Source organism: Miniopterus natalensis, chromosome 7 (assembly GCF_054644295.1).
Source record: "Miniopterus natalensis isolate mMinNat1 chromosome 7, mMinNat1.hap1, whole genome shotgun sequence".
Taxonomy (NCBI): domain Eukaryota; kingdom Metazoa; phylum Chordata; class Mammalia; order Chiroptera; family Miniopteridae; genus Miniopterus; species Miniopterus natalensis.
Window position 1 is genome coordinate 3847360 of NC_142087.1, and position 26491 is coordinate 3873850.

At 49.4% G+C, this 26491-nt stretch overlaps 2 protein-coding genes across 9 annotated transcripts in view; one reads left to right on the top strand and one right to left on the bottom strand.

Annotated features, from left to right (window-relative positions):
• The window catches only part of SULF2 (sulfatase 2), a 90552-nt gene extending 69154 nt beyond the window's left edge, over nt 1-21398 (top strand). For 2 of the 3 annotated variants that reach the window (XM_087818699.1, XM_087818698.1), the window contains exons 6-21: nt 2309-2459; nt 3413-3588; nt 6017-6145; nt 7533-7589; nt 8335-8461; nt 9291-9483; nt 14317-14545; nt 14647-14743; nt 15147-15241; nt 16183-16242; nt 16684-16853; nt 17112-17254; nt 18303-18426; nt 19144-19177; nt 19424-19477; nt 20437-21398. In XM_087818699.1, coding sequence (XP_087674825.1) covers nt 2309-2459; nt 3413-3588; nt 6017-6145; nt 7533-7589; nt 8335-8461; nt 9291-9483; nt 14317-14545; nt 14647-14743; nt 15147-15241; nt 16183-16242; nt 16684-16853; nt 17112-17254; nt 18303-18426; nt 19144-19177; nt 19424-19477; nt 20437-20467 — 1870 coding nt within the window. In that variant the 3' untranslated portion in view covers nt 20468-21398. The remainder of the gene's footprint in view (nt 1-2308; nt 2460-3412; nt 3589-6016; nt 6146-7532; nt 7590-8334; nt 8462-9290; nt 9484-14316; nt 14546-14646; nt 14744-15146; nt 15242-16182; nt 16243-16683; nt 16854-17111; nt 17255-18302; nt 18427-19143; nt 19178-19423; nt 19478-20436) is intronic. The other variant, XM_087818700.1, reaches the window with a different exon arrangement.
• A 572-nt stretch (nt 21399-21970) lies between these two features.
• The window catches only part of NCOA3 (nuclear receptor coactivator 3), a 99964-nt gene continuing 95443 nt past the window's right edge, over nt 21971-26491 (bottom strand). For all 6 annotated transcript variants that reach the window (XM_016204807.2, XM_016204805.2, XM_087818697.1 and 3 more), the window contains 3 exons: nt 26211-26385; nt 25715-25859; nt 21971-25424 (listed from right to left, as the gene is read on the bottom strand). In XM_016204807.2, the coding sequence (XP_016060293.2) occupies nt 25413-25424; nt 25715-25859; nt 26211-26385 (332 nt within the window). In that variant the 3' untranslated portion in view covers nt 21971-25412. The remainder of the gene's footprint in view (nt 25425-25714; nt 25860-26210; nt 26386-26491) is intronic.

Consider the following 26491-nt stretch of genomic DNA (forward strand, 5'->3'; position numbering starts at 1 on the left):
AGCCAGGCCGGGCTGACAGCCTTGGGGTGAGGGGCTGTGAGGGCAGAGTCATCCTCCCACCACCCCCAGAAGGGGGGGTCCTCCCTCAGGCCCTGCTGTGAACACACCAGACATTCCTGGGATTCTCAAGGAGGTGAGGGTTGCAACTCTGTTGAGCAGGCTGCTGGGTTCCCATGAAGATGCAACACCGTCTCTAAGGAAGTCTGGCCTCGTGCAGGCCACCAGCCAGTTGGTGGCACTGGCCCCCAGGGTCCCAGGCTCTGCAGCCTCTGCCTCAGAGAAGGGGCTTCGGACTCCTGATAAACTCACCCCTCTGGTCTCAAGGGCAGACACCAGCCTAATCGTTCTGGGATGATTGCTCCAAATTGCCTCCTGGAATGCGGCCCCCAGGGCCTGCGGGACGATTTTCCCACCGCCCAGCAGCTCTGAGAGCGTCTTTGTGCAGCGGCCGCCCTCATCCAGTTCCTTGGAGGGGGGCGGAGGGGAGCTTGTTCCTGGGAATGTTCTACACACAGGTCAGGCCCCGAGCGAGCCCGCAGGAGTGCGCAGCGGTGCTCATAATCAAAGGAGGCCTTGGGCCGGGTTGGATTTAGCGGCAGGAGACCAGCGGGGACTGAAAGCAAAGTCCAGAAGGAATCTGGAGGCTGTGACTCACCCGCTCTGCATAGCAACCGTCTCCATAACTGTCAGGCTGCCCAAAGCCGCAGCGTTATTACCTCTACCCCAAGAACATTCTGATATTCAAGAGGCTGTAAAGGTCCTGACGTGGCCTGCGAGAGGAGAGAGAGAGAGAAGGGAGTTCGGCTCTCTGACAAGACCTGTTTTGCTTCCCCCGACCCCATCCTTCACCCCCCCACCCCCGCAGCCCTTTGCCCCTAAATTGCCATTTTGAAAAGCCTTTTGTCTTCGGGCACTGGAAACTCAGCCTTTATGTGCAGCTTTGCCTGGGAAAGGAGTATGATCTGGGAGAACTTCGAGTATAGTCAGTTCAAGGCGCACTGTTTGTGAAGTTTTAGAGCACTTCTATCAGGGGTGTCCCCTACCCAGAATACCCCATGTGTTGGTGGGGCTTTCAGTAGCTCAGATCCTGGGGTGACAGGAGGGCCCCTTGGTCTGAGGCAGAGTAGTATGTTACTGGACTCATCTGCAAACTTCCGAGGCCACGGACTGAATTAACCCGGGCATCTGAGCTGCTTAATCCCCCAGCAGGAATTTCTTGGCCAAAGTTTTGCTCAAACACTAGGGATGTGAGAGGCCCATAGTCAGGCCCGCGGGTCGGGAAGGGTTTCTGACAATAGGGCATTGGCCCACCTTCCCTGCTGCTGGGGTTCAGACCCCTGCTCTGCCCTTGGCCAGTTAGTCCCCTTGCTGGGCCTCAGTCTCCTCGTTTCTCACACAAGGAATATAAAATTAGCCTCACTTCTAGGACCGTAATGAATATTAAATGAGATGATATTAGGCAAACCCTTCAGGCTGTTCCCAGCACCTGGTGAGCTCTCAGCTGGAGTCAATGGTTATCATTTACTTGTTCGTTTATCATGAGTCCTCACAGCTGGCCCTTCAGCGGGTCTCAGGGTTCGGTGGCTTTGCCACCCACTCAGTCCACTGGCAGGACCCCAGACGTCTCTGACCCTCCGTCTCCTCTTTTGTAAATGGTGACATCAAGTCACAAAACATGGCATGTCCCAAATGTATACATTTAGGCACCATCCTCACAGCATTGGCTATACATTCATAGCTATTATTTACCTAATTTTTTCATCAGTTTCCCTTTTTTGAACCAAAATCTATTGCAAAAGGAAATTCGGTAGTTGCGCCTTGACCATGATAGCATTCACTTGCCATCGACCCAGGTAACTGAAAAATAAATGCAGTACTGATAGATTAGAATTGGGCACTGTGCCTGCCAGAGGCTTGAACTGAGCCTCTCTCCTTTCAAAAGGGAAATGAGCGAATTCCAGACACGTGTTAAAGGAAGATTGACACCAGGCCGAGACTTTGGCCTTGATGTCTGGGTGTGCTGACAGAGCCGGAATTGGAGGGGGGGTGGGGTTGCTTTCTGAGTTTGTGGCTCCAGGTTATTTAACGCTGTCCTTCCTGAGGTCTTCCCATGTGGCCACTGCACGCGGGAGAAATGTTGGCCTAATGCTTAGCAGAGGCCCTGACACCAGCGTCCACTTTCCCCCCGATGGGGGTGTTGCACACTGGGCTGCACACGGGGCGCAGGGCGGGTGCTCATTCATGGCCCAGGTGGGCTGGGGCCGGCCCAGCACCCCCAGCCTGACCCCCGCGCGTGTTTGCCGTCCAGCACGCCGAGCTACAACTACGCACCCAACCCCGACAAGCACTGGATCATGCGCTACACGGGGCCCATGAAGCCCATCCACATGGAATTCACCAACATGCTCCAGCGGAAGCGCCTGCAGACCCTCATGTCCGTGGACGACTCCATGGAGACGGTAGGCCGCCCCCCCACGCACCCCCTTCCTGCTGGCGCCTCCCTGCCCTTACCCTTCCGAGTGTCATCAGCTGGGGACGAATGGGGACAGGCAGAAGGAAAGGCACTGCTCCAGCCTGGGGAGGACGGCTTTGAGCAATCCCGACCGCCTCTGCCTTCGCGAGACTTCACACTCTAGCTCTGTTCTGTTCAATGTGGTAGCCACGTGGGGCTATTTATGTTTTCTTAACAGCTTTATTGAGATATAATTCACATACCATACAGTCCACCCAGTTAAAGTGTACAGTCAGTGGTTTTAATATATTAGCAGCACAGTCAACTTCAGGACACTTTCATTACCCCAAAAAGAAACCTGCGGCCCTTAGCCGCTGCTCCCTCGCCCGCCAGCCTGAGGCAGCCAGCAGTCTGCTCTGTGTCTGTGGATTTGCCGCCTCTGGACGTTTCCTGTGAATGGGGTCGCACGTGTGCTCTGCCACTGGCTTCTTTCACTTAGTGTGATGTTTCAGGGTTCACCCACGTGGCGGCACTCTCAGAACTTCATTCCTATTTACTGCTGAATACTTTATTTATCCACAGCTCTTTTAATTTAATAAGTACAGTACAATTTAAAATTCAGTTCCTCAGTCACACTTAGTCACATTTCAGGTGCCCGGTAGCCACCTGTGGCTGGTGGCCACCCTGTTGGACAGGACAGAAATTAGCATTGCCGGTGTTGCAGAAAGTCCTGTTGGACAGCACCGTGGTGGATCACAGACTCCTGCTCAGGCCGGCCTCATTCATTCACTCACTAAAGAAAGTCCCTGCTCTGATGGAGCTTACATTCTAATGCAGGGAGAAGAGATAGTGAGGAGCACTGCGAGGAAAAGTAAGGGGACAGAAAGTGACAAGGGTGGGGAAGCTGCATTATAAATGAGACAGCCCCAGGGCCCCCTCACCTGCTCACCTGTGTCGCAGATTTACAACATGCTAGTGGAGACGGGCGAGCTGGACAACACCTACATCGTCTACACTGCTGACCACGGCTACCACATCGGCCAGTTCGGCCTGGTGAAGGGGAAGTCCATGCCGTACGAGTTCGACATCAGGGTCCCATTCTATGTGCGGGGCCCCAACGTGGAGGCTGGCTCGCTGTGAGTGCCCCCCCAACTCCCACTGCTCCAAAGTCCCAGGGAGGCCTCTGGGCTCCGCTGGCACCCAGACGGACAAGTAGGCAGTTCAGCCGTGCAGCCCCAGGCCACTCCCTGGGCTGGCTCACGTCCTGGCAGGTGAACCTCAGTGCCAAGTGAAACAGTGATTGTGTCACTTAGGGTGGATTTTGACGCATTTTATATGCCCTGTTGGGAAGGAGAGGCCAGGAACCATTAGCACCTGTGAAAACAGAGTGTTTGTGGTGGGCAGTGTGCCAGGGAATCGGGGGGCTGGCCTGTGTGTGCCACCAGCAGGTGGGAATACACCTTGATTTCTGTCTGGCTGGGCGGCCCCGGGGGTCCGGTGGTTGTCGGGAGGAATCCCGCCATCTGGGTGAAGGGATGGGGGCATTGTATGATCGGCTGAGCCAGCTCAGGCTGCAGCTCAAAGGTAAACTGGCTCGGCTGCCATTCTTCCTCGAGGACCATGTGGCCCTCAGCCAGCCTTCTCCGTGGGTTAACCTTTGAGATGACACGTTCTGGCAGCAGAAAATGCCATGTCTGGGGCAGGGAGAGGTAGGAAGCTGGTAATCATAGCAGCTTCCTCAGATCCACTGGGATGTTATGGACACCAACTTGGTTTTTTGAAATGCAGATGAGTCACTATTAAGTCGCTTATTTGGTCTGACTTACCTCTGAGCCCAGAGCCCAGACAGGACACCCACAGGCACTGGCGAGGCTGGCTACAGGGACTGAGGATCCCACCGTCTTGCACACCCAGTGACAGTTTCCAGAGGCAGACCCAGCCTCATCCCTCTTCCTCTGCCAACCTCATCAAATCACTCCCCATCTTTGGTCTCAGAGCTGTACTAATAGCTGTGTTTATGTAGCGCTTATTCCTCGGGCCCAGGTCTAAGCATTTCACATCCATGTATCCATTTAAGCATAACAACCACCCTGAGGAGTAGATGCTATTATTACCCTTTTATACCTAAGGAAACTGAGGCCCAGAGAGGTTAAGTTGCCTGAGGTCACTTGTAAGGGAAGGAGCTGGGATTTGAAGCCAGGAGTCTCTGCTCCTGCCAGCCACTCCATACTGCCTCTCAGACACCTTGAGCCACCCCTGTGAATAGGAGTGACCCACTATGGCTCTGTAAGCACTGGCATTATGGGTTTGGTCAGCCTCAGAGTCTGTGATCTGGCTCACAGGACCCAAAACCACACCCCATGTGGACAAAGCAAAGAGTGGACTAATGTCATATTTGGGGCTGAAGACACCCAGAATATCTGTCAGCCAGGACTCCTTTGGTGGCAAGCAGAAATGACCATCAAACTGGGTAAGACTAAGATGAAATGAATGCAGTCACTGAAGTAACCAGAAAGTCCAAGGCTAGCTCTGGCTTCAGGCATGGCTGGATCCAGCAGTCACACAGATCAGGAAGCTCTCATTTTCCATCTGTCAGCCCTGCTCTCTCTGAATTGGCTTCATTCTCAGACAGGCTTTTCTCTTGTGGTGGCAGAGTCACCGTGACTTTCAGCCATCTGGCTTATAAAACCGAACAGTGGTTTGAACAGAAGCCTGAGGATGACTGTCACTGGCCTGTCTTGGCTCATCATATGTCCCACTTCCCCACTCGTGGGCTGTGCAAGTGCAAGCAGAGGACAAAAACTCACAGCCTGCCCCCCAGACTCTTCGCCAAGTGTCCTTGCTGGGGCAGGATTATAGCAGCTTGCTCCTTCAATAAGAGATGTAGAGCAGCTGGCAGGACAGAGTCATATGTCACATAACCATGGAGTGACATCCCTCCACCTTGGCTGTATTCTGTTGGTTTGGCCCACCCTCCAGAGGAAAGGGTCACAGAAAGGTGTGAACACCAGAGGGTGGGGCTCACAGGGCCACATAGAGCTGTCATTTAGGTCCTTCTGGAACTAAAGGGAGAGAAAGTGCTATGCTGGTATCTGGAGGAAGGACATTCTGGCAAGAGCAAAGGCCCTGAGGCCAGACTGAGCCTGGCCTGTCAGGGACAGCAATGGGGCTGGTGTCGACCTTAGAGGTTCAGAGAAGAGTCCAGGGAAAGGGGCCAGGTTTGGGGTAGCTTTTAAAGGTGGGTATCTTTTTGGATATTGGGGAGCAGAGAGGACATTCCTGGCTGAGAAAACAGCCACCTAGAGGCCAGGTGTGGCCAGTGGATCGCAGCCCCTGTGGTGTGTCAGGGGCACAGAGGCAAGGGGGAGGGGCAGGGTTCAGGTGAATTAGGCCACAGAGGGGAGCACTGAGGGCTGAGATACAGGGAGTGACACGACCCCAGCTTTCTACCTTCAGGGCCTCAGTCCCTGGCAACCTCCATCCCTCCAGCCTCCCCTCACCTGAGTGAGAGGAGGCTGGGCCGCCCCGCTCAGGTGGCCAAGTCTGGTCTCCCTGCCTCCCAAGGAATCCCCACATCGTCCTCAACATCGACCTGGCCCCCACCATCCTGGACATCGCAGGTCTGGACATCCCCTCGGATATGGATGGGAAATCCATCCTGAAGCTGCTGGACACGGAGAGGCCGATGAATCGGTGAGGGGGGGAAGGGGCACTGGGCTCCCCCGACCCCCTGCGTGAACTTGTGGCCAAACCCTGGGGGTCTGGTGGAGGAGGGGTGTCTCCAAGAGTCAGGAGCTGGGGTTCCAGAGTTCCCCATCCAACTACTTCCCCACCGTGGGAGAGAAGAACGCCCCCCCCTAAGATTCCAGCTTCCCATCTAGAATATGGCAGAGCTACCAGTTGCAGACCCTAAGTTTGTGTAAAACTTGAAACAACAACAGGAATTAACACTCATGCAGCACTTCCTGTTGCTGCATGTACTTTGCAGGGGATTTTATCGTTTTGATCTTCACAGTGACCCACCAAGGCAGACATGGTGATGATTCCCTTTTACCAATTTGGAAATTGAGTCCCAGAGAGGTCAAGTGACTTGTCCGAGGTCTCTGGGTAAATCTGGCTCCAACTCTAGCATTGAGACTCCAGACTAGAAGCTGCGCTCCCAGTCACCACGCTGTGTGCCCTTACTGCCGGATGGCGTGATGGGAGCATATTCTTAGGTGCCCTGGAGGCCGGAAAGGGAACAGGGATGGTGAGCGAAACAGGCGGTTGGGAAGGAGAGTTGAGCCTGTGGAGACAGGAAAGCTGGGGGACATAGCCACCGGTGTGGCAGTAGCGACATCTGGTGGCCAGTAGTGGAACTGTCCACTGGATTTATGGCTCCGGGGAGCTGACTATTGCAACCTGGGCTTGCACCTTCCACAGCTCAGAAGGTCCAGCCCTGGTGAACACTGTCCCCCCACCTGCGACCACCCTGTAGGGGGCCACCTATGTTGAGCTTCCCTCAGACTGTGAGGCTTTCTAAGCTGTAAGGGTGTAAACTGGGCAGGTTTGAGGAGCAGGGGCACTGGCTTGGGAGCCAGGATACCCAGGAGTGAGGTACAGGGTGGAAGCTGCCTCTCGGCCTGAGTCTCTGTCTGGGAAATGGAAACGACAGTGACACAGCATGAAAAGCACACTTAAATTACACAAACTCAACTATAAAGGGCCAAAGAAGGAAATCCCCCAAAACACAGTGTAAGTCACCTGAAGCCAGGGCAGCCGCTCCATCTGGTGCTGGCCTAAGAGGAAGCGGTCTCACACTGGGGGAGTTGTTGGACCCCCTGGGAGGCACGGAGACAGACACACAGGTGACTGGCTTTGGCCTAGGTCTGCGAGGTGCAGCCCTGCAGGGGCGGAGGGTGTGGTCATCAAAGCCTTTCGTACGCAGTTCACCCCATCTTCCCCTGGGACCCCGGAGTCTATGCAGGTTGTGAACCAAGGCTGGCTCTGGGCATTGTCCCTGCTTCTGGGAGAAGGGGCTCAGGGGGACATATGAAGCCCCCACATTGATGAGAAGATGGGGGTGTGCTTTTTCCCCCAGGTTTCACTTGAAAAAGAAGATGAGGGTCTGGCGGGACTCCTTCCTAGTAGAAAGAGGGTGAGTGCTGGGTCCCGAGGAGCCACCCAGGGCATTTGGGCCAAGTAGCACCCAGGTACCCCCACAGCTGCCACATCCCAGGAAGCTCTTGGCAGTCCCCCCTGCACCCATGGTGTTAAAGATCTCACTATCAGCCCTGGCCGGTTTGGCTCAGTGGTTAGAGTGTCAGCCCGCAGACTGAAGGTCCCAGGTTTGATTCCAGCCAAGGGCATGTACCTCAGTCGCAGGCTCAATCCCCGGCCCTGGTCAGTGCTCGAGCCGGAGGCGACCAGTCAATGTGTCTCTCTCACATCGATGTTTCTCTCTCTCCCCCCCTCCCCCTACCCTCCACTCTCTCTCTGAAAAGCAATGGAAAAAATATCCTCGGGTGAGGATTTAAAAAGAAAAAAAAAAATTATCAGGGGAGGAGGGAGAATGTTTCTATCATACCTTCCCCCAGTGACTGGGCACGTGTCCACAGCCCCTAGACACAAAAGCCTGTTTGCTGTTCCTGTGGTTGATTCAGAATTTGCATCTGGAGGCCACGTTTTCTGCTGCTTGCACGTCTTAAATGTGTTTTAGTTTATTGCCAACTCATACAGTTTGGGAGGTTTCTTATAAAAATCCCCATTTCTTAAGTCTCTTAATCAGAAGACATGGCCAGGCTGGACCTGCATGCTCCTTGATGGCACCACACCCCATAGGCAGGCCATGCGCTCCTCCAGAGCCAAGAGGCCAGCCCTGTGTCCTGCTCTCTGCCCCACAGCAAACTGCTCCACAAGAGGGACAGTGACAAGGCAGATGCCCAGGAGAACTTTCTGCCCAAGTACCAGCGCGTGAAAGACCTGTGCCAGCGGGCTGAATACCAGACCGCATGTGAGCAGCTGGGACAGGTGAGGCGGCGGGGCTCAGCCCTGGGGCTTGGGACAGGTGTCCCTCCATCCTTTCTTCCCTCCCAATGGCTGCACCTCCAAACGTGGCCCAGGCCTGCTCCTCAGGCACTGTTCCAGGCACTGGGGCAAGAGCCTTGAATGCCATCCACAGAAAGTGCTGCCCTCCTGCAGCTGGAGTTCTGGGGAGAGTTTGGCCTTGGGTTTAGGCCGAGAGCCCATAAGTGGTTCTGATTTCGGTTCTGAGCTACAAGGAATAGCCAGTGAGGCCAGGGAGCCTTTGTCCCCGAGATTGTCAAATCCTGTGCCCCAGATTAAAGGTCAGGCAGTCCTGGGGCAGGTATCTGCATATTCAGAACAGATTCTTAGGGCACCCAGCTTAACCCTAGGGAGAAGAGTGCAGGGGGTGGGGTTTGGGGCCCAGACCAGCTGGGGAAGCATCTGTCCACGGCCCCTGGGCCTCCAGGATCCCTGTCCCAGACGTCCACCCACTGGGGGATGCAGTCCTGGTCCTGCTGGTCCAGCCACCCCCTACGTGTTGTTGCCTCACCTTCTAAGAATGGCCTTCCCGGGTGTGAGCTATTCTCTCCGCCCCAGTGCTCCCTGTGTTGGCTCATGCTCAGCCATAGAGTCATGCAGTGTCCCTCTCGGTACCATTTCTGTGCTTCTCGCGCAGTTGACATGTGTCTGTCCGTCATTGAGTAAATAGTTCCAGGAACGCAGCCCCTGTGAGCCCATGTCCCCAAGAGGGCAGGGAGTGGGGGGAGTCTCGGGGCGGGTGGGGAAAGTGGATGGCTGGCTGGGAGCCGGAGGCCCTCGCTGTGACTTGCAGAAGTGGCAGTGTGTGGAGGACGCCACAGGGACGCTGAAGCTGCACAAGTGTAAGGGCCCAGCACGGCCCAGCGGCAAAGCCCTGTCCAACCTGGTGCCCAAGTACTACGGGCAGGGCGGCGAGGCCTGCACCTGTGACAGTGGCGGGGACGACCAGCTCAGCCCAGCCGGACGCCGGAGAAAGTTCTTCAAGAGTGAGTGTTGGCGGTTCTTCAAGGCCAGAGGGGAGGGATTGCGCCTGGGTAGCCCCATTCGTTCATTCAAATAATTCCAGACACACACAAGGGCCAGGGGGCTGGGGACACAGCCAAGCCCCCCACGATCCTCCAGGCCCAGTGGGGAAGGGCAGGAATAAAGAGGGGAGATAACCTGAATGCTGAGCGCTGTGAAGATGGAGTGTAGAGGGAGGGAGGGGGCGGCAGATGCCAGCCAGGGGCCCATCACATCACACTGCAGGGCCCATTCTCTGAGATGAGAGCCACCGGAGGGTTTGAGCAGAGGAGCCAAGAGCAGATTTGTGTTTTCAAGGGACCCCTCAGCTGCATGTCAGCGGGCTGGGAGGGGGCAGGGGCAGCAGCAAGGAGACGGGATGAGACTGGCCGAGAGCCCTGTGAGGAGCCACAGGCAGTTGTGTGGCAGGGAGGAGGGGCTGGGCTCTGGAGGTGACTTGGAGACCCGTCAGGGCAGGCTGATGTGGTTGATCTTCTTTGTTCATGGAGTCTATGTTTGCAAGTTCGCCAACTCCCGAAAATTTGTGCCCTCAAGTCGCTACTTAAGATGCTTTTACAGTCACTCGCAGGCATGTGCAGAACGGCAGAAAATTCTGAGTCTCCTGCCTGCACCTTCCCAGTGGGTTGAACAAGGAGGTGCTCTCCCTGTTTCAGCTTCATACTCAGGTGCCCTCTTGATGTCTATTTGGTGTCGTGCTTTTTACGTTTGTGTACTTTTCCCAGTGATTTCACTGTTTAAAACAGCCCCCAGCACAGTGCTGAGGTGCGGTGTGGTGTTCCTGAGCGCAGGGAGGCTGGGGCATGCCTTGTGGAGGAAATATGTGGGGTAGACAAGCTTGTGCAGGCGCGAGTCGCAGCTCTGTTGGCCATGAGTTCACTGTTAATGAATCAACAACATATATTAAATAAGGTGTCATTAAACAGAAACAGCCATCAAACAAGGTTTGTGACCGGAGGCTCGCAGGAACCGAGCCCTGCGTTTCCCCTGGAAGCGGTGGTTTACTATTCGCTAGTTCAGTGCTCACGGTGGCTTTATAGGGCATAGTTACTGCAAATGACAATGGACTGTATCTTGGAGTGGGGAAAGGCCCCCAACCCAGCTGAAGAAGCTGCCTAAGCCGCCACACCTCACCCCAGCAGGGGCTGAAGGACAGGCAGTTAGAAAGCCAGCAAGCAGAGAGCAGAGGGTGGATGTCCTCTGGACAAGGCTGGAAGACTCAGCTGTCACTCTGGGCTGGTCACGGCCCCATTCCGAGATCAGCTTCCCAGGGGGAAAATGATCTCTGCCTGACGTTCAAATGGGAATGAGCCTATGCTTGCAAAATGCCCCACTGCTCGGTGCCTGCACCAGGTGCTGAAAAATGTACCAGTTCTGTTGCATGTCACCCTCCAGAGAGCCTTGTAGGGCAGGTACCATCATGAGAACACAGCTTATGGCCCTTGGTAGTAATACCTTGGCTCAGGATTTGTACCCAAACCATCAGATTCCAGAGCCTGAGCTCCTGGCTAGGCTCTGTGGGAGGGCACCTCGGGGACCCTGGAAACAAAGCAGGCTAGGGTGACACAGAGAGCGAGTGGCATGGCTTCAGTCCAGGGAAAGGTTTACAAAGGGGCTGGCCAACCTCTTCTGTAAAGGGCCAGAGAGTAAATATTTGAGGCTTTGCAGGCTAATCGGTCTCTGTCTCAACTACTCAATTCTCTCGCAACAGCAAGAAAACAGCCTTTGGCTCAGATGAGAGAGGCTTATTTACAGCATCAGGCAGAAGGCCAGATAGTTTGGGGACCCCTGGATTTGTGGCTGGGGGTGGAAAGAAACAGGCAGCTGGCTCCAGAGCAAGAAAGACAAAGAGGCAGAGAGAACCTGGGGGGTCTAGTTCATGGCCTCTTGGGCAGATGACCTGTTCCCACAAGGGGATCGGCCCTGTGGCTTCAGGGAGACTGAACCCAGGGAGGAAAAAGCCAAGGAGAAAGCTGCCCAGGGCCAGAAAAGCCCAAGGCTTTACTGAAGAGGCAATGCCTCTCCTGGACCTGGGCCCTGGATCCTTTGATACAGGGAATCTGAAAAATGAAAGGTGTCAATATCTGTCCCAAGAGAGGGGGCAGCAAGACCAGGTCCTGGAGCCCGGGGCCACACGAGAAGTGGGAATCCCCTCCTCCCTTCCTGGGTGCCACCACCTCCGGCTCCCAGCCAGTCCTTGAGCTTTGGGCGCCACCTGGTGGTCACATGGAGCCAAACAGAAACCTGGGCTGTGACTGGCTCCAGGCCCTTCTCTAAAAAACAATGGACATCTAGGGCAGCAGGGGTTACAGACTCATGATGTGCGCAGAGTTTTAAAACAGAAAGGAGTGGTTGGGGCTGGTGCCCAATGGAGAACTGACCCCGTGTCGCGGCTGCTGCTGGGGCTGACTGTGCGGGCCCGTGGACCCAGGTAGGCAGGCACATCTCTTTCTCTTCAGAAGCTGGAAATCTGCACTATGTGACCACCCCAGCTTTTCTTAATGTTAGCAATTTGATAAAATTTGTCTTTTAATATATAGGAGACACAAATCTGAGCTCTGACTTTAGCCTGAATGCCCTGTTTTCAATAGCTGACTTAGCCCGTCTCCCTGCCCACCCGGTGTAGAGCAGCATCCAGCTACAGCTGTGGAAACTGAGACGCAGAGAAGCTAAGTGACCTTCCCAAGTCTCTCCCTTTTCTATCCAGAAGAATGTGCTGCCCAGCTTTTTTTTTTTGTAACAATTAATGGTTTTTTTGTGTTTCACTGCACTGTAACTGACAGATAATATTCAAGTGTACAAGAAAATGACTTATTTGTATTTATTGCAAAATGATCACAATAAGTCCAGTTAACATCTGTTACCAGACACAAATAGGCAGTAAGTATTAACTTTGGCCACCATACAGTACACCCCCAAGATTTTATAACTGGAAGTTTATACCTTTTGATGCCCTTCACCCATTTTACCCATCCCCCACACACACACACCCCCCAAAACCTCTGGCAGCCATCTCTGTATGAGCTCAGGTTTTTTTGGTTTTGTGGTGTTTGTTCTTTTTTAGATTCCACCTATAAGTGAGATCATATGTGGTATATCTTTCTGTCTGACTTCACTTAGTATAATGCCCTCAAGGTACATCATGTTGTAAATGGCAAAATTTCCTTTTTATGGCTGAATAATATTCATATATATATATACACACATCTTATCCATTTATCTATTGATAGACACCTAGGTTGCTTTTACATATCTTGGCTATGATGCTGCAGTGAACGTGGGGGTGCATATACCTTCGCAAGTTAATGTTCTCATTTTCTTTGGATAAATATTAAGATGTGGAATTGCTGGACCATATGGTAGTTCTATTTAATTTTTTGAGGAGCCGCCTCCATACTGTTTTCCACACTGGCTGCACCAATTTACATTCCCACCAATCATGCACGAGGGCTCCCTTTCCTCCACATCCTTGCCAACACTTATTTGACTATTTGATACTAGCCATTCTAACAGGTATGAGGTGATGTCTCATTGTGGTTTAGATTTGCATTTCCCTGGTCAGTGATGCTGAGCACATTTTCATGTTTCTGTTTAGCCATCTGTAGGTCTTCTTTGGAAAAATGTCTATTTAGGTCTTCTGCCCATTTTTTAGCCAGATTGCTTTTGCTATTGAGTTTATACATTTTTTTATATTAACCCCTTATCAGATAGCTTTTATCATAAATGGATGTTGGATTTTGTCAAATGCTTTTTCTGCACCTACTGAGATCATATGATTTTTAGGCTTCGTTTTATTAATGTAGTGTATCCCATTGATTTGCTGGTATTAAACCATCCTTGCATCCCTGGAATAAATCCCACTTGATGATGGCATGTGATTCTTTTAATGTATTGTTGAAAACATCTGCTAATATTTTGCTGAGGATTCTTGCATTCTGTTTTCATCAAGGAATATAGGCCTATAACTTGTTCTTGTGGTGACCTTTGGTTTGGGCATCAGAGTAACGCTGGCCTTTGTAAAGTGAGTCTGTAGTATTCCCTCCTCTCCTCTTCTACTTTTTGGACACGTTTGATTGTTCGTACTTCTTTTGAATGTTTGGTGGAATTCACCAGTGAAGCTGTCTCATCCTGGACTTTTGGTTATTGGGAGGTTTCTGATTACTGATTCAGTCTCCTTAATGTTTTTATATCCACTTTTTTCTTTTTAATTGAGGTGAAATTCACAAAGCATTTAATACATTCACAATGTAGTGCAACCACCACCTCTAGTTTTAAAATATTTCCATTGCCCCAACAGGAAACCCCATTAGCCTCTCCGCCATCCCATGGCAGCCACTAATTTGCTTTCTGTTTCTGTCTTTACCTATTCTGCATATTTCATATAGACTTATAAAGTATGTGACCTTTTGTGTCTGGGTTGTTTCACATAGCATAGTGTTTTGGACAGTCCATCTGCATTGTAGCTTATATTATTGCTTCATTCCTTTATGGCCTGATATTATATTGTATGGATGTACCAGTTTGTTTCTCCAGTCATGGCTCTTTCTTGAGATTATCTTAAGCCAATTCCTTCTTAGTTCTAGGACTTCAGTTTCCCCAGTTAAATCAACCTGAGTCCTTTCCACTGGGGTCCAGGTCCTGCTTCCTTGGGTGGTAGGTTTGAGCTCACAAGTCTCAGACAACACTGAGCCTCTTTTGATTTGGGAGTGTGGACCTATCTAAGTCAAGAGTCTGCTGCCCAGGGAGCCCAGCCAGTTTTCCATGCCCTCCTGACCTAGCCACCTCTCTGATGCCCACAGAGTACAAGGCCAGCTATGCCCGTAATCGCTCCATCCGCTCTGTGGCCATCGAGGTGGACGGCCAGGTGCACCACATAAGTCTGGATGAGGCATCCCAGCCCCGCAACCTTACCAAGCGGCACTGGCCAGGGGCCCCTGAGGACCAAGACGACAAGGACGGTGGGGACTTCAGTGGCACTGGAGGCCTTCCGGATTCTTCAGCCCCCAACCCCATTAAAGTCACACATCGGTGAGAGTTCAGGCAGAGGTTGGGGGTAAAAGGTATAGGCTGGGCCTTGGCAGGGGCTCCCAAACCTCTCAGGCCCACATGTGATCCCTTCTCTCGAGCAGGTGCTACATCCTAGAGAACGACACGGTCCAGTGTGACCTGGATCTGTACAAGTCCCTGCAGGCCTGGAAAGACCACAAGCTGCACATCGACCATGAGGTGATGAGAGTCTGGGCAAGGAGCAGTTTCTCACCACCTCAAGCTTGGCAGGGCCACCAGCCACAATGGGGGGGTGAGGGGGAAGCCAGGCTCAGGGGAGAAAGACCCCCCACAGAACCCTCAACTCAGGGACAGGAGCATCAGACCTAGCATTAGAAAGCTTCCCCACCGCCAGTTGCTGAAAGGGGACATCACACCCCTTTCCTGATTTACAAGACAGTCACACCCCATTTAGTCCTTTCAATAAGCCCCAGGACTGAGGGAAATAGGAAAATGACTGTTACTTCAGGTGGAGCCAAGAAACCCCCTCTGTACCCACAAATGTGGGCAATGGCCAAGGGCACCACCAGGCCATCCCTTCTCCCCCAGCCCCCAGAGTTTCACAGCCTCCTCTCTCCCTCAGATTGAAACCCTGCAGAACAAAATTAAGAACCTGAGGGAAGTCCGAGGTCACCTGAAGAAAAAGCGGCCAGAAGAATGTGATTGTCACAAAATCAGGTGAGGAGGTAGCAAACGGACCCCAGGAGGGCCACTAGTGGTCCTGCAGGACCACTCCGGGGAACACAGCATTCTGTGACTCCTGTCATTACTTTTATATCCTGTCTGCTCCCTCGGGGTGAAAAAAAAAGTGCCACATCATTCACATCCCCATTGTCAGCCACTGGGCGCATACCACACCACAACCCGCACGTAGCCAGCCAGCTGCCAGCTTCATGCACTGCTGGCAGGTAGGCTGTTGATACGGGGAGCTGGCTCCCAGGAGGGAAAGGGCCTCTGCTGATTGCCCTTTCAGGAATAGCCCATGTGGCTGGAGGTCACATTACCAGCCCAGGGAACCCCTGGCTCAAGGGTCTGAACTCGAGAGCAGCACTGTAGCACTGTCCAAGAAAACTTCTGTAATGATGGAAACGGGCTACATCTGCTGTCCAGTATGGTGACCACCAACTACGTGTAAGCACTTAAAATGTGGCAGTGTAACTGAAGAACTGAATTTAAAGTTTTATTTAAACTGAAATAGCTACATGTGGCTACTGTACCAGACAGCCCAACTGTAGCATCTCTGCTACCTTCCCAGAAAGGGATTGCAAAACATGCCCCCCTTCCCCAGGGCTGGCCCTGACCAAGCATGAGGTGGGCAGGGGTCTGGGGACAACCATTGGGTGATGCTGAGGCTGAAGCCACCCAAAGCCAGACCCAGCTTCCAGCCTTGGCTGACTTACACCTACCCCAATCTTCTCATTGTGGCCCGAGCCTTCAGCTAGGGGCTCCCAGCTCACACTTGCAGGAAGGAGGCAGGGAGCTGCTGCCCTGGAGATAGCACCCTCCCTGGCAGTGCATGAGAAAGAGGGACGGGGTCCCAGGGAACTGCACTTTGTACCCACCCAGGAGAGCTGCTCTGTAAACAGTTTCTGAAACCTGGGGTTTGGGGTCTGTTCCAGTTACCACACCCAGCACAAAGGCCGCCTCAAGCACAAAGGCTCCAGTCTGCATCCTTTCAGGTAAGGGTGGCTTAAGGCCCAGGGGAGACACACAGAGGCTGCCCTTCCTTAAGCTAAGGCAAACAAGGAAAAGTAGTCCTGGCTTTCCCTGGGAAGTTCAAGGCAGTCCTTGCAGAGGGAGACTCTCAGCTCAACATTGAGGTCTCCAGGTGCCCCCATGACTGAAGGGGTTACTGCAACCCCACCATTGCAGGGCAGGACACAGGCCTAACAAACCTAGTGAGAGCCGGAGTCCCAGCAGCCTCCTAATTCTCTCCACATCTGTGCCGCATTGGACCTGCAGTGGGACTTGGGCAAAGGTTCTTCCCTTGGTGGTCTCCCTAGTGCTGTGCCCACAGCTCTCTGGCAGGAAGAGCAGAGTTCAGGATCATTGATCCCTAGGAGGCTTTAAGGTGGTGGGGCCAAGAGGGGTGTGAGAGGTGTGGCCCTGTTTGCCCACAGGAAGGGGCTGCAGGAGAAGGACAAGGTGTGGCTCTTGCGGGAGCAGAAGCGCAAGAAGAAACTTCGGAAGCTGCTCAAGCGACTACAGAACAACGACACGTGCAGCATGCCGGGCCTCACGTGCTTCACTCACGACAACCAGCACTGGCAGACCGCACCTCTCTGGACATGTGAGCGAGCCCGGGGCAGGCAGGGGGCAGCTTGGGCAAGAGGGGCTTCTCTGGGGCCTCACCTTGCCACCAGCCTGTGAGTGCTTTCTTGCCAAACCCTACAGGTCTTTGGGGAACAGGTTCCCTGACGACTTCAGGGGTCAACAAGTGCTCCCAACAGGAACTGGCTTGGGGGATTGTCCCAGACAGGAATTCCTGCTGGCCGGCTGGGTTTCGTCTACAGGCGCACTCAGGGCATGCTCTCTCTTGTCTTGGCAGTGGGGCCCTTCTGTGCCTGCACCAGCGCCAACAACAACACATACTGGTGCATGAGGACAATCAACGAGACCCACAATTTCCTCTTCTGTGAATTTGCAACCGGCTTCCTCGAGTACTTTGATCTCAACACAGACCCCTACCAGGTACAGACAACCCGCCCTGGAGAAATGGGGATGTGCAGGGTACAGGGGTGCTGGCACTAGGCCCCCATGAGGAAGCGATACATTTTCTAAAGTACCACCAAGTGCCTAAGACAGAAGTAAGTTGTGAAACCTCGGAGAGCTCTGGGACTCCATGTGCCTCCATCTTCCTGTGTCTGCAATCCAGACCTTACACAGCCTCTCCCCTGGCAAGGTTAACACAGGCTGTGTGGGAACTTGTGAAGGCTCCTGGCCTGCAGAGGTCCTTAGGACCAGGCCAAACCCTGTGTGCTCGGGTGCCTACGGGGCAATAGCTGACACTCATGCAGCACTGTCCTCCACGCCAGGTGCTTCCCTAAGTGCTTCCATATATCACGTCATCTGAACACACACATGATGTCTAAAGTGGCCCAGAACACATAAGACAAAAAGGAGCCACAGAGTCTGCTGAGTGGAATCAGCATGTCCCATCTCAACAGACGGTCACTGAGCTCAGCACTACAGCTTCTCAGTAGTGTGGCCTTGGCACCATCTGGTCTCCAGTGTTTCAAAAGAAGGCTGAAGTCAATTTCTTACATGAAATCTGACTTTTAAGTGCCAGCCATTCTATGCTCTGCCAGTCTTTCTCCTTAGGTAGGTCATCCCTGTATTTTACAAAAGGACTTGGCCGAGCACATAGCTTACTCAGTCAATGGTCACTCCCCACCCCTTTCACCAAGTGGCTGCTTTCCAATCAAGAGGGGCGGAGGGACTGGGATGGAAGGCTGCTTGAAGACACAGTTTCCTGGCCAGTGGCTCCAGGAGCTCAGCGTTAAGCACAGAGGTGGTTTTATCCTCGTGAGTTTTTATTCTCACGGAGAGAGCGCCTGGTGGGGCTAGAGGCAAAAAGCAATCCTAACCGTTCCAAACTCTGGCTCCTGCAAAAGCAAAAGTTACCATCCCGTAGCACCTGCTATTCCCAATCTGCCTGCAGTCAGTCCCCTGGCTGGGAGCAGAGGATGGGGTGGTTCCTGTATTCACCTTGTTCCTAACCCACCTTTCTTCCAACCAGCTGATGAATGCGGTGAATACACTGGACAGGGATGTCCTCAACCAGCTACATGTACAGCTCATGGAGCTAAGGAGTTGTAAGGGTTACAAGCAGTGTAACCCCCGGACGCGCAACATGGACCTGGGTGAGTAGGTGCCCCAGCGTGGGCCTGTAACCCGGCAGGGTTACCGCAGGAAGGAATTTACGGGGTCATGTCTGGTCTGAAAAATGAGCCCAGAATCACCAGGAGTTGATGAATTCTCACCAGTGACTAAAATATCACTTTCCTAACATCTACCAAGCGCTCCTGTTATGATCATAAGAGCCATCCTTAATTACTATGTGCCGGCCACTGTGCTGATAATCCTATGACGGTCCTCTGAGGTACACCTGCTTGACCTCACTTTATGGATGAGTAGAGAGATTGGGTTGGCTGACTCTAAAGCCTACGCATTTGGTCGCACTGCCATATCCTCTGGGAAACTTGATACAAGCAAGACACAGGACCTCCCCAGCACCTGCCTTTCTCAGGGCCGTTGGCTTTCTGTCTTCTGTAGCATAGATGCCTGTGCCTGTATCTGCCTCGCCCACCATGACCAAGGTCAGTGTTGAATGAATGCAGCAGGTCCTAAAACTGCTAGGGTGACACTAGAGTGCAGGCAAATCCAGAAGGCTGCTTTAAGAACAGCTCACCTAATTCAGTCCACTATGTCTGCCTAGAGAACACTGTCAACATCATGGTTTTGTGACAAAATGCCTACAGTGTTTTAAAAAAGAAAAAAAGGCAGTTAAAGTTTGTCACTGTTTGTTCCATATTTACCCTAAATTAGCTGTTTCTATTTTGTTCATTTCTCTCATTTAGGACTTAAAGATGGAGGAAGCTATGAGCAATACAGGTATTTGATTTTGTTTTTAAAGCCCGAGAACGGTCTCATATCTAGGCCCATCTTTTAGTCTAACCTCTGTGAGGTTGCACGTGTTAGGTTGAGACACTGCCCTTTCTCTGGTCTGCCAGGGGCCTGGATTGCCCACCAGTGATAGGTGTCACCTAAGAGACCATCTGTGTATTGTTCTTTGGGGGTAACTTTTTCTTTCTTGGTGATGGTTAACACTCATTCTCCTTTTGACACTTGAAAACTTAGGCAGTTTCAGCGTCGAAAGTGGCCAGAAATGAAGAGACCTTCTTCCAAATCACTGTGAGTTGAGGAACCAGTTTACAAATAGAAGCCCTCTCTGGCTTGCTTCATTTTGCCTAGGCTGTTCTGTATGCATGCTAAGTCTTACCTTTGACTCTCATTTGTTCCTGTCATGAGAGGGGAAGCAATGATGTCTTTCCTATGAAGTAACATACTTGAGTACATGTTTTAGGTTAAGACCTTGTGGGTGTGATATATACACACTGTTGCTCTCTACACAATAGTCTATGCCTCGTAAATTCAAGGCATTCCTTAGAGGATGAAAAGCACTTAAGTATTATAACTGCCAGACACCTTGAAGGCTGTGGCTGCAGAAGTGTTACCTGGTCCATAACATCAGCGGGGCAGCTTCATTTAATGGTTTCCAAAATGTCCATGCTACACACTCCAGTGCCAGTAGAGGCTGGCGGAGGGCTAAGAGACTGTGGCAACCTAGAAAGGTCACCTCTCATCTAAAGAGAATGGCATGAATGCAGTACAGTTTGAATCCTCTAATTTGTCAGGGAAACCCCAGAACTCAAATATGTATGACAGTTTTTTAACACTGGCAACTACTTTGACATTAAGTTACCATGCAGACAAAACTCCTTGGTGAGCTGCTGTTTGCAACCTCTGGCCTAATCATTTCTTTATGTGCATAGAAACCTATGCAGCTTTAATAAGACCATATTAATGGGCCAACTAAGCATGTCCTTTGGTGCTCCCAGAAGTTACGCACGTAATCTTTCCATCTCGTATTCTCCTTGGCCACTATTCTCCGCCTATCTTTAAATGCCACCTTTGCCAACAACTGAAAATCGAGATGATGAGGTGGTAGCAAGCCCAGTCTGAAGGACCTAGAAATATTCCTTCTCAGCAGCCACATCCTTGAAGCAAAGCTTATGCAGCTGTAGGACTGACTGTCGTGCTGCTATGGATTGCTCAATCAAATACTGAGGTGAGTCTGCTTTGTTCTACAGGGGACAACTGTGGGAAGGCTGGGAAGGTTAAGCAGCACAAGATGGACCTCCCAAAACAGAGGCATCATCTGACCATCCAGACAATGCAAAACCCTGTATGATTTCAGGCAGACCTATGCTGTTAGCCAGGAGACCTGAGACACACAGAACTTGCTTTCAGTCAACACGGCAAATTCTGGAAGAGAACTACCAGGAATAGTGATACTTCAGAAAACCCATTTTTGCCCCTGCTTTTGCTTTGGATTGTACCTCACCAGCTGCACAAAATGCATTTTCATATCAAAAAGTCACCACTAACCCTCTCCAAGAGGCTCACAAGGGAAAAAGAAGAGATTTTTTTAATTTCCCCAAAGGGTGGAAAGTCACTGGAATTTTTTAAATCATAGGGGAAGAACCACCCCAACCCTGTTTTAAATCCTCTTACCTTTTGGTCTGTCATGAAGAATGAGCTAAGAGGTGGACGGAGGCAGCATGCAGGTGCTGGAAGTGGTGCCCAGTTGGACAGCGAGTCAACAGCACAGAGAAGTAGCACTCACCTGGCACTAGAACCCTGGCTGCCTCTGAAGAAACTGACTTCACTGTAAATATGTGACTATTTACATGTAACCAGCGTGGGAACTTTTAGAGGGACCTGACTAATAAGAAACCCAGTTTTGAAGAGTGGTGGTGTCAATAAACGCTGTGGCCAGTGTAAGAGAAAAGCCCTTGCAGGTGTGGACATTTATGTTCCTGACCAGGTACCATTGCTGCCAGTATTCCTGTGTTATCTGTCCCAGAACTAATGTTTTCTAAGTACCGAAAAGACATAAAGTTAGTGTACATCCCACGTTTTAATGAAATTGTATTTGTAAAGAGATTTTGTAGTCTAAGTATTGTCATACAATGTTCAAAACCCCAGCCAATGACCACCAGCAGTTGGTATGAGGTAACCTTTGACATTTTGTAAAAGGCCATTCTTGGGAGCTTTTGGTGTGTTTGGTTTTTTTTTAAAAAATCATTCAAAACACTACCAGTTAACACCTTTTTCAAAGGAGACACTTTGGACTTAGATGGGTGTTAAAAGGGGGTAGATGGTTATAAATGAATGACTAAAATTTACCATATTTCAGGGACCTCACAGGTAAGTCTCACATTACACCAGCTTTAGGACCTCACTTTTAAAATGTATTAAAGACAAAGCAATTCACTAACCCTTCTTTGTGTCTCAGGTAGTCTAATCTGGTAAAGATAGCTGCTGGAATGGGAGAAATAGAAGAATCTCAGCCATCAACTAGTCCAACCCATTTCTCATTTAATAGATGATCCCTAAGCACTCACCTTTTCTAAGAACAAGATTTCTTTTTGGAACGTATTTGCAGAATATAATCTCCAATTTTGTTGTTCCATTGCTACAAACAATAAAAGGCATTTAGGGGGGGAAAAAGATTTAACCTCACAGAAACCGCTACAATTATTTGAAATAAGAGTCCTTAACCTTCTGTTTTTACCCTTAATCCAGTAAGGATTTTTTTTTAAATAAAGCAAGCTCTTGGGCTTTAATTTTAAATAGAAACCTTTATTTACAGTGACACCCAAAATGATCAGCAAAACAGTCATAGCTTACCACACAACCATCTCATAAGTTATCCCATGTGGTCTGGATTCTTCGCAGTGTAAAGAATGATTTAGATTTTTTTAAAAGCAACATTTAATGTAAACTTGATTGAAACTGAATTCATTCTCAATACTATAAGTCAATTCCTGAGAATTTAAATATTGCTCTCAGAATGACATTTCCATCTTCTTCAAAATTCCACACATTGGAAAGAGAGAGAAAGAAGGGGGAAAAAGAACACCCTACTCATATTAAACCGTTTGCCTTGGGGCTGAAAAGCAGCTCCCACTCTGCTGTGGCAGGAGGAAATCTCATCTATCCTAGAGGTTTTGCTCCTATGCATTTCCCACTTGTGAACAAACTCATGGCTTCTACAAATAAAAAGGGAACTGGACAGGCATATGGGTAACTGGCAATGCATTCTCTTACTTTCCAGCTGTATCTATCTCTGGACCAAAGAATTTCTAGGACAGCAAGCCAATGGTGTTCTACAGCACCTCACCCTATACCCCCAACTCACCTCAGAGAGTAAATAGGATTAAGCAGTCCTGTTGATTGATATTTACACCTTTCCATCAAGATGCACAATTTAGAAAAGTGGCATCATAACATGAACATTAACAATTTCTATTTGCTTTTCTAAAGGAAGAAACATGTATCTCCTTCATATCATTTTGATCTTTTAAAAATATATATATTTATCTTTGGATTCAGCAAGAAAGTAGGTATACTGGAAATATCTCACATTCTAAAAGCAGATGAAAAGATTACTTATACTGTTCACCCAACAGATACCAAGGTTTAAAAAAGAGGAGGGAGGAGGGCGAGGAGAGGTAGGCAGCAGGAGTACAAAGAATTATCCAAAAAAGATAAAAGAGCAATAAAAGTTAAAAACAACAAATTATCTCAAAGACTGCAGCTATTAAAAGAAAATCAAAATCTTAAGTTTGCACCAATAAAATGAACAAGTAGAAAATATAAAAACTTATAATAAACTTCATTTTTTTAATATAAAAAAGGGGTGCTGCCTTCCAGTTAGCCTGGAGCCAGGACTAAGGAAAAGAATCACAAAACTTTTTGTTTTGTTCTTAATTTTTAAAAGTGAAAAAGGTAAGAGCACCATTCTATTTCTCCCCATGCACACACGACTGAAACAAGGTTCAGACACACCTAACACAACTGTGTCTAAAAAGACAGAGACTCTTTCTTATGTCTCCATCTCCAGACAGGAGGATATGTTATCTGAAAAGTACAGGCCACTATGATGGAAGTTGATGGATTTACAATCTTAGATGGGATGAGGTGTTGGACTCAAATCCACTCTAATGGTGGTTCTAGAAATACAGGTTTCACTTATTCATAAGCAAGTCAAAGAAATGAAATGATCTTACCTTCAGAGGCACCTAGAAAGATTAGCTAAACGTGTGTGAAATAAAAATTAACTGGCTCTCAGTTATTGCTAGGAAATGACACCAAGGCTAGCAGAGACATTTGAGATTCATAGATATTCCAAAAACCCAATTTCATTCCATTGTTTGAACTTAATAAAAGTAAACTAGATACAAGGAATTAAATTTGATTTTTTTTTTTTTTTTTTTTTCCCCTATTCCCAACCGACCAGAATAAGTGTCAGGGAGTGGCAACAGCTGACAAGGGCAGGGGTAGGTAGCAGAGGGAGGGAGTGCAAAGGCGCTCAGACTACAGCTCTGAATCACACAAAAGTGACTTCTTGGGGCCGAGTCTTTACGAAATAACCAGGACATCTCTTATTCTCAGGGATGGTGAAAACATCATGTTAGTAAATGGCAAGACAGCTGAGCAGACATTAGAAACCACATATCAAGGATTCTACTCCTGAGAGCTCAATTGGGATTTAGGTCCTGGTAACCAAAACCTTAGCACAATCCTCAAAGTGGACAAAAAGATGCCATATTCAATTTAAAAACAAAAAACAAAACATGAATTGCTTTTGTTTTATTTATGGGCAGCTTAAAATCCAAGATTCTTTTTAAAATCAAATTGCTTGATATTTTTTAATTCTTGATACCTTTTTTTAAAAGCTTATTTCCCCATGTCTATTCTTTCCCCCAAAATTAACAAAGTGCTTAGTTTTGGTAGAAGAATTTTTTAAAAAAATTTAAATGCCTACATCTAAACAAATGATCTCTTTAAAAAGCTTTTAGATTAAGGGACTGAAAAGAGTGAGGCATCTAAGGCTAGAGGGAAGGAAAAGCTTTGGATTGCTGTCCTCTCCCCCAGGCCACAAAATTCAGGGGATGTCTCTTCTGTTTGTAACCTCACCACACTGAGCTTACTGAAATCAACTATGTTAAATATTTAGCTTCACAAACTCCGTAAAAATGAGTTGTTGTGACCTACAAAAAAGGTATATACATATTTTACATAATATAATATCTTAAAGGTTATATTTACAAAAGCAAATCTATTCACAAACTGCGAGATTCTGATTCAGAATGCAGTACCTGGCCTTGGGTTTTCTGCAGTTTATTTTCAAAAAGCATTATTGCTCTACCATATAGGCAAAGGGTGACACCAGTACTTTCAACAAAATCATAGTTCTTATCCAACAGCTTAGACAAAAACCAGGAATGTGGTTCACCATTCCTCAAGACCTCAAGAATATTGCATTTATCCACTACTTTTTAAATAAAGTGCACTCGGCGGCACGTTAGCATGTGAGAAATTGCTACTGCTGCATTAAATACTGTCATCTCATTTCCCCCTCTACAAGGCCATTTGATATCAAGGAGAATTCCTGAAGGTGAAGTGTGACAAAACATTAGGAACAAGTGAAAATCCAGCTAAAGCCTAGGACAACTGAGAATAGGGCTGGAGCAACTCAACACTATCATTCGAGGAAGACTCAAATGCCAACCCTATGGGGCAGAACTGCCTGGTGGTGACAGAAACAAATGAGGGCTGGGACTACGCTCTTCCTCCAATGCTGCTGCAACTAGAGAAACCAGATGCTCTCATCGCTCGTGGTTTCTCCAATGTTCTCTGGACCACTTATATATACTTGAAAGGCTGAATAGCCAGGCAGACAGAAGGGACACGGGAGAGTTTTGCAATCAGTAACACTCCAGTCCCTCCAGAACCATATCTCTAAGAAGCAGAACGCCAAAACTATTTGTTTTGAACACCATGATACATAGGAGGGGGGAAAAAGAAAAGGTAGCTATCACACTTCAGCTTAAAATCCAGTCCTACTCAAATGACATCACTTGGAATACCCTTGTGGAGATGAAAGCTGGTCCTTTCTTCAAAGCTGGCTGCCTAGAACAATGATTCCTTACTCCCGATAATCCTAGTGCGGTGCCATTTGTACAGTGATTTCTTTGGAGGTCCTGGTGTAGAGATGTCAGCAGTATTTCTGTTAGCAACCAGAAGAAACATGAGTGAAACACTGCACAAGAGAAAAGAATCCATGTGTCTATGATGGCTTGCAACATGGCTCTGGCTGACTGAGCCAGATTCCTTAGATCTCAAATTACCAAAAGTATCTAATGGTCCAATGCCTTCAAACCAAAAATTTTTTCAATGACTGTATTTTAAGTTTTACATCCAAATTAAAAATCTACCTAGGAATTTAGATTACAGTTGAGGCTTTGGTTCCTTCCAGAAAACAAGAAAAACATTTTGAGAAAGAATAGATCCCCATACCTGATCAGGGCCCATGGGCATGCCAGACATGGGCATGGAGTTCATGTTCATCTGTCCCATGGGACCGCTGCTGCCATTCATGTGCACCATACTATATGCTGCAACAGGATTCCCCTGGTGGGCAAACTGCTGCTGGGGAAAGGAGCTGCAAAGGAAGTATGAAATTAGCCCCTGGGTCATTTTAGTAGCACAGGACATGCACACAGAGACTATCACAGTTTTGCCAAATGTCACTGTACTTAAGCGGAGAACAACATTAGAGAGAAAACTCCCTGACAGCCTGCCCTCTACTTTTCTCAGCTGTCTGTATTCAATGGTCTCATGGATAAATGCATGAGAGGAAGGATTCACAAAATGGATGAGCCAAACAACATTTTCTAATGTGAACCCAGGCCTTTTGATCTCTCCACCCAAACAGGCTTAACTCAAAAATACAGAGCTCTCCTGAACTTTTGGCACTAGAACACCAATGACTTTTGAAGTCCTTGTTCTTCACCTGTTCCTGGCCAAGTTTCCTGATGGCCAGCCCTTCATTTCCGAGGACTGATACATAGGTGCAGTCTGAGGGTGCTGCATCATAGGATTCTGGGAGGGACCCATTCTTGATGACATCATTGCATTGGGAGGACTGGACACTCGACCAAAGGCTGGATCTGGCTGTTGTCCCATCCCTTTAAAGAAAGAAGAAAATTACAATGCTCAAATGCTACCTCCTCAGAATACCAGCTTTCTATAGTAATTTTATGTTCTTTTTTAAAAGCAGGGGAAGGTGAGAAG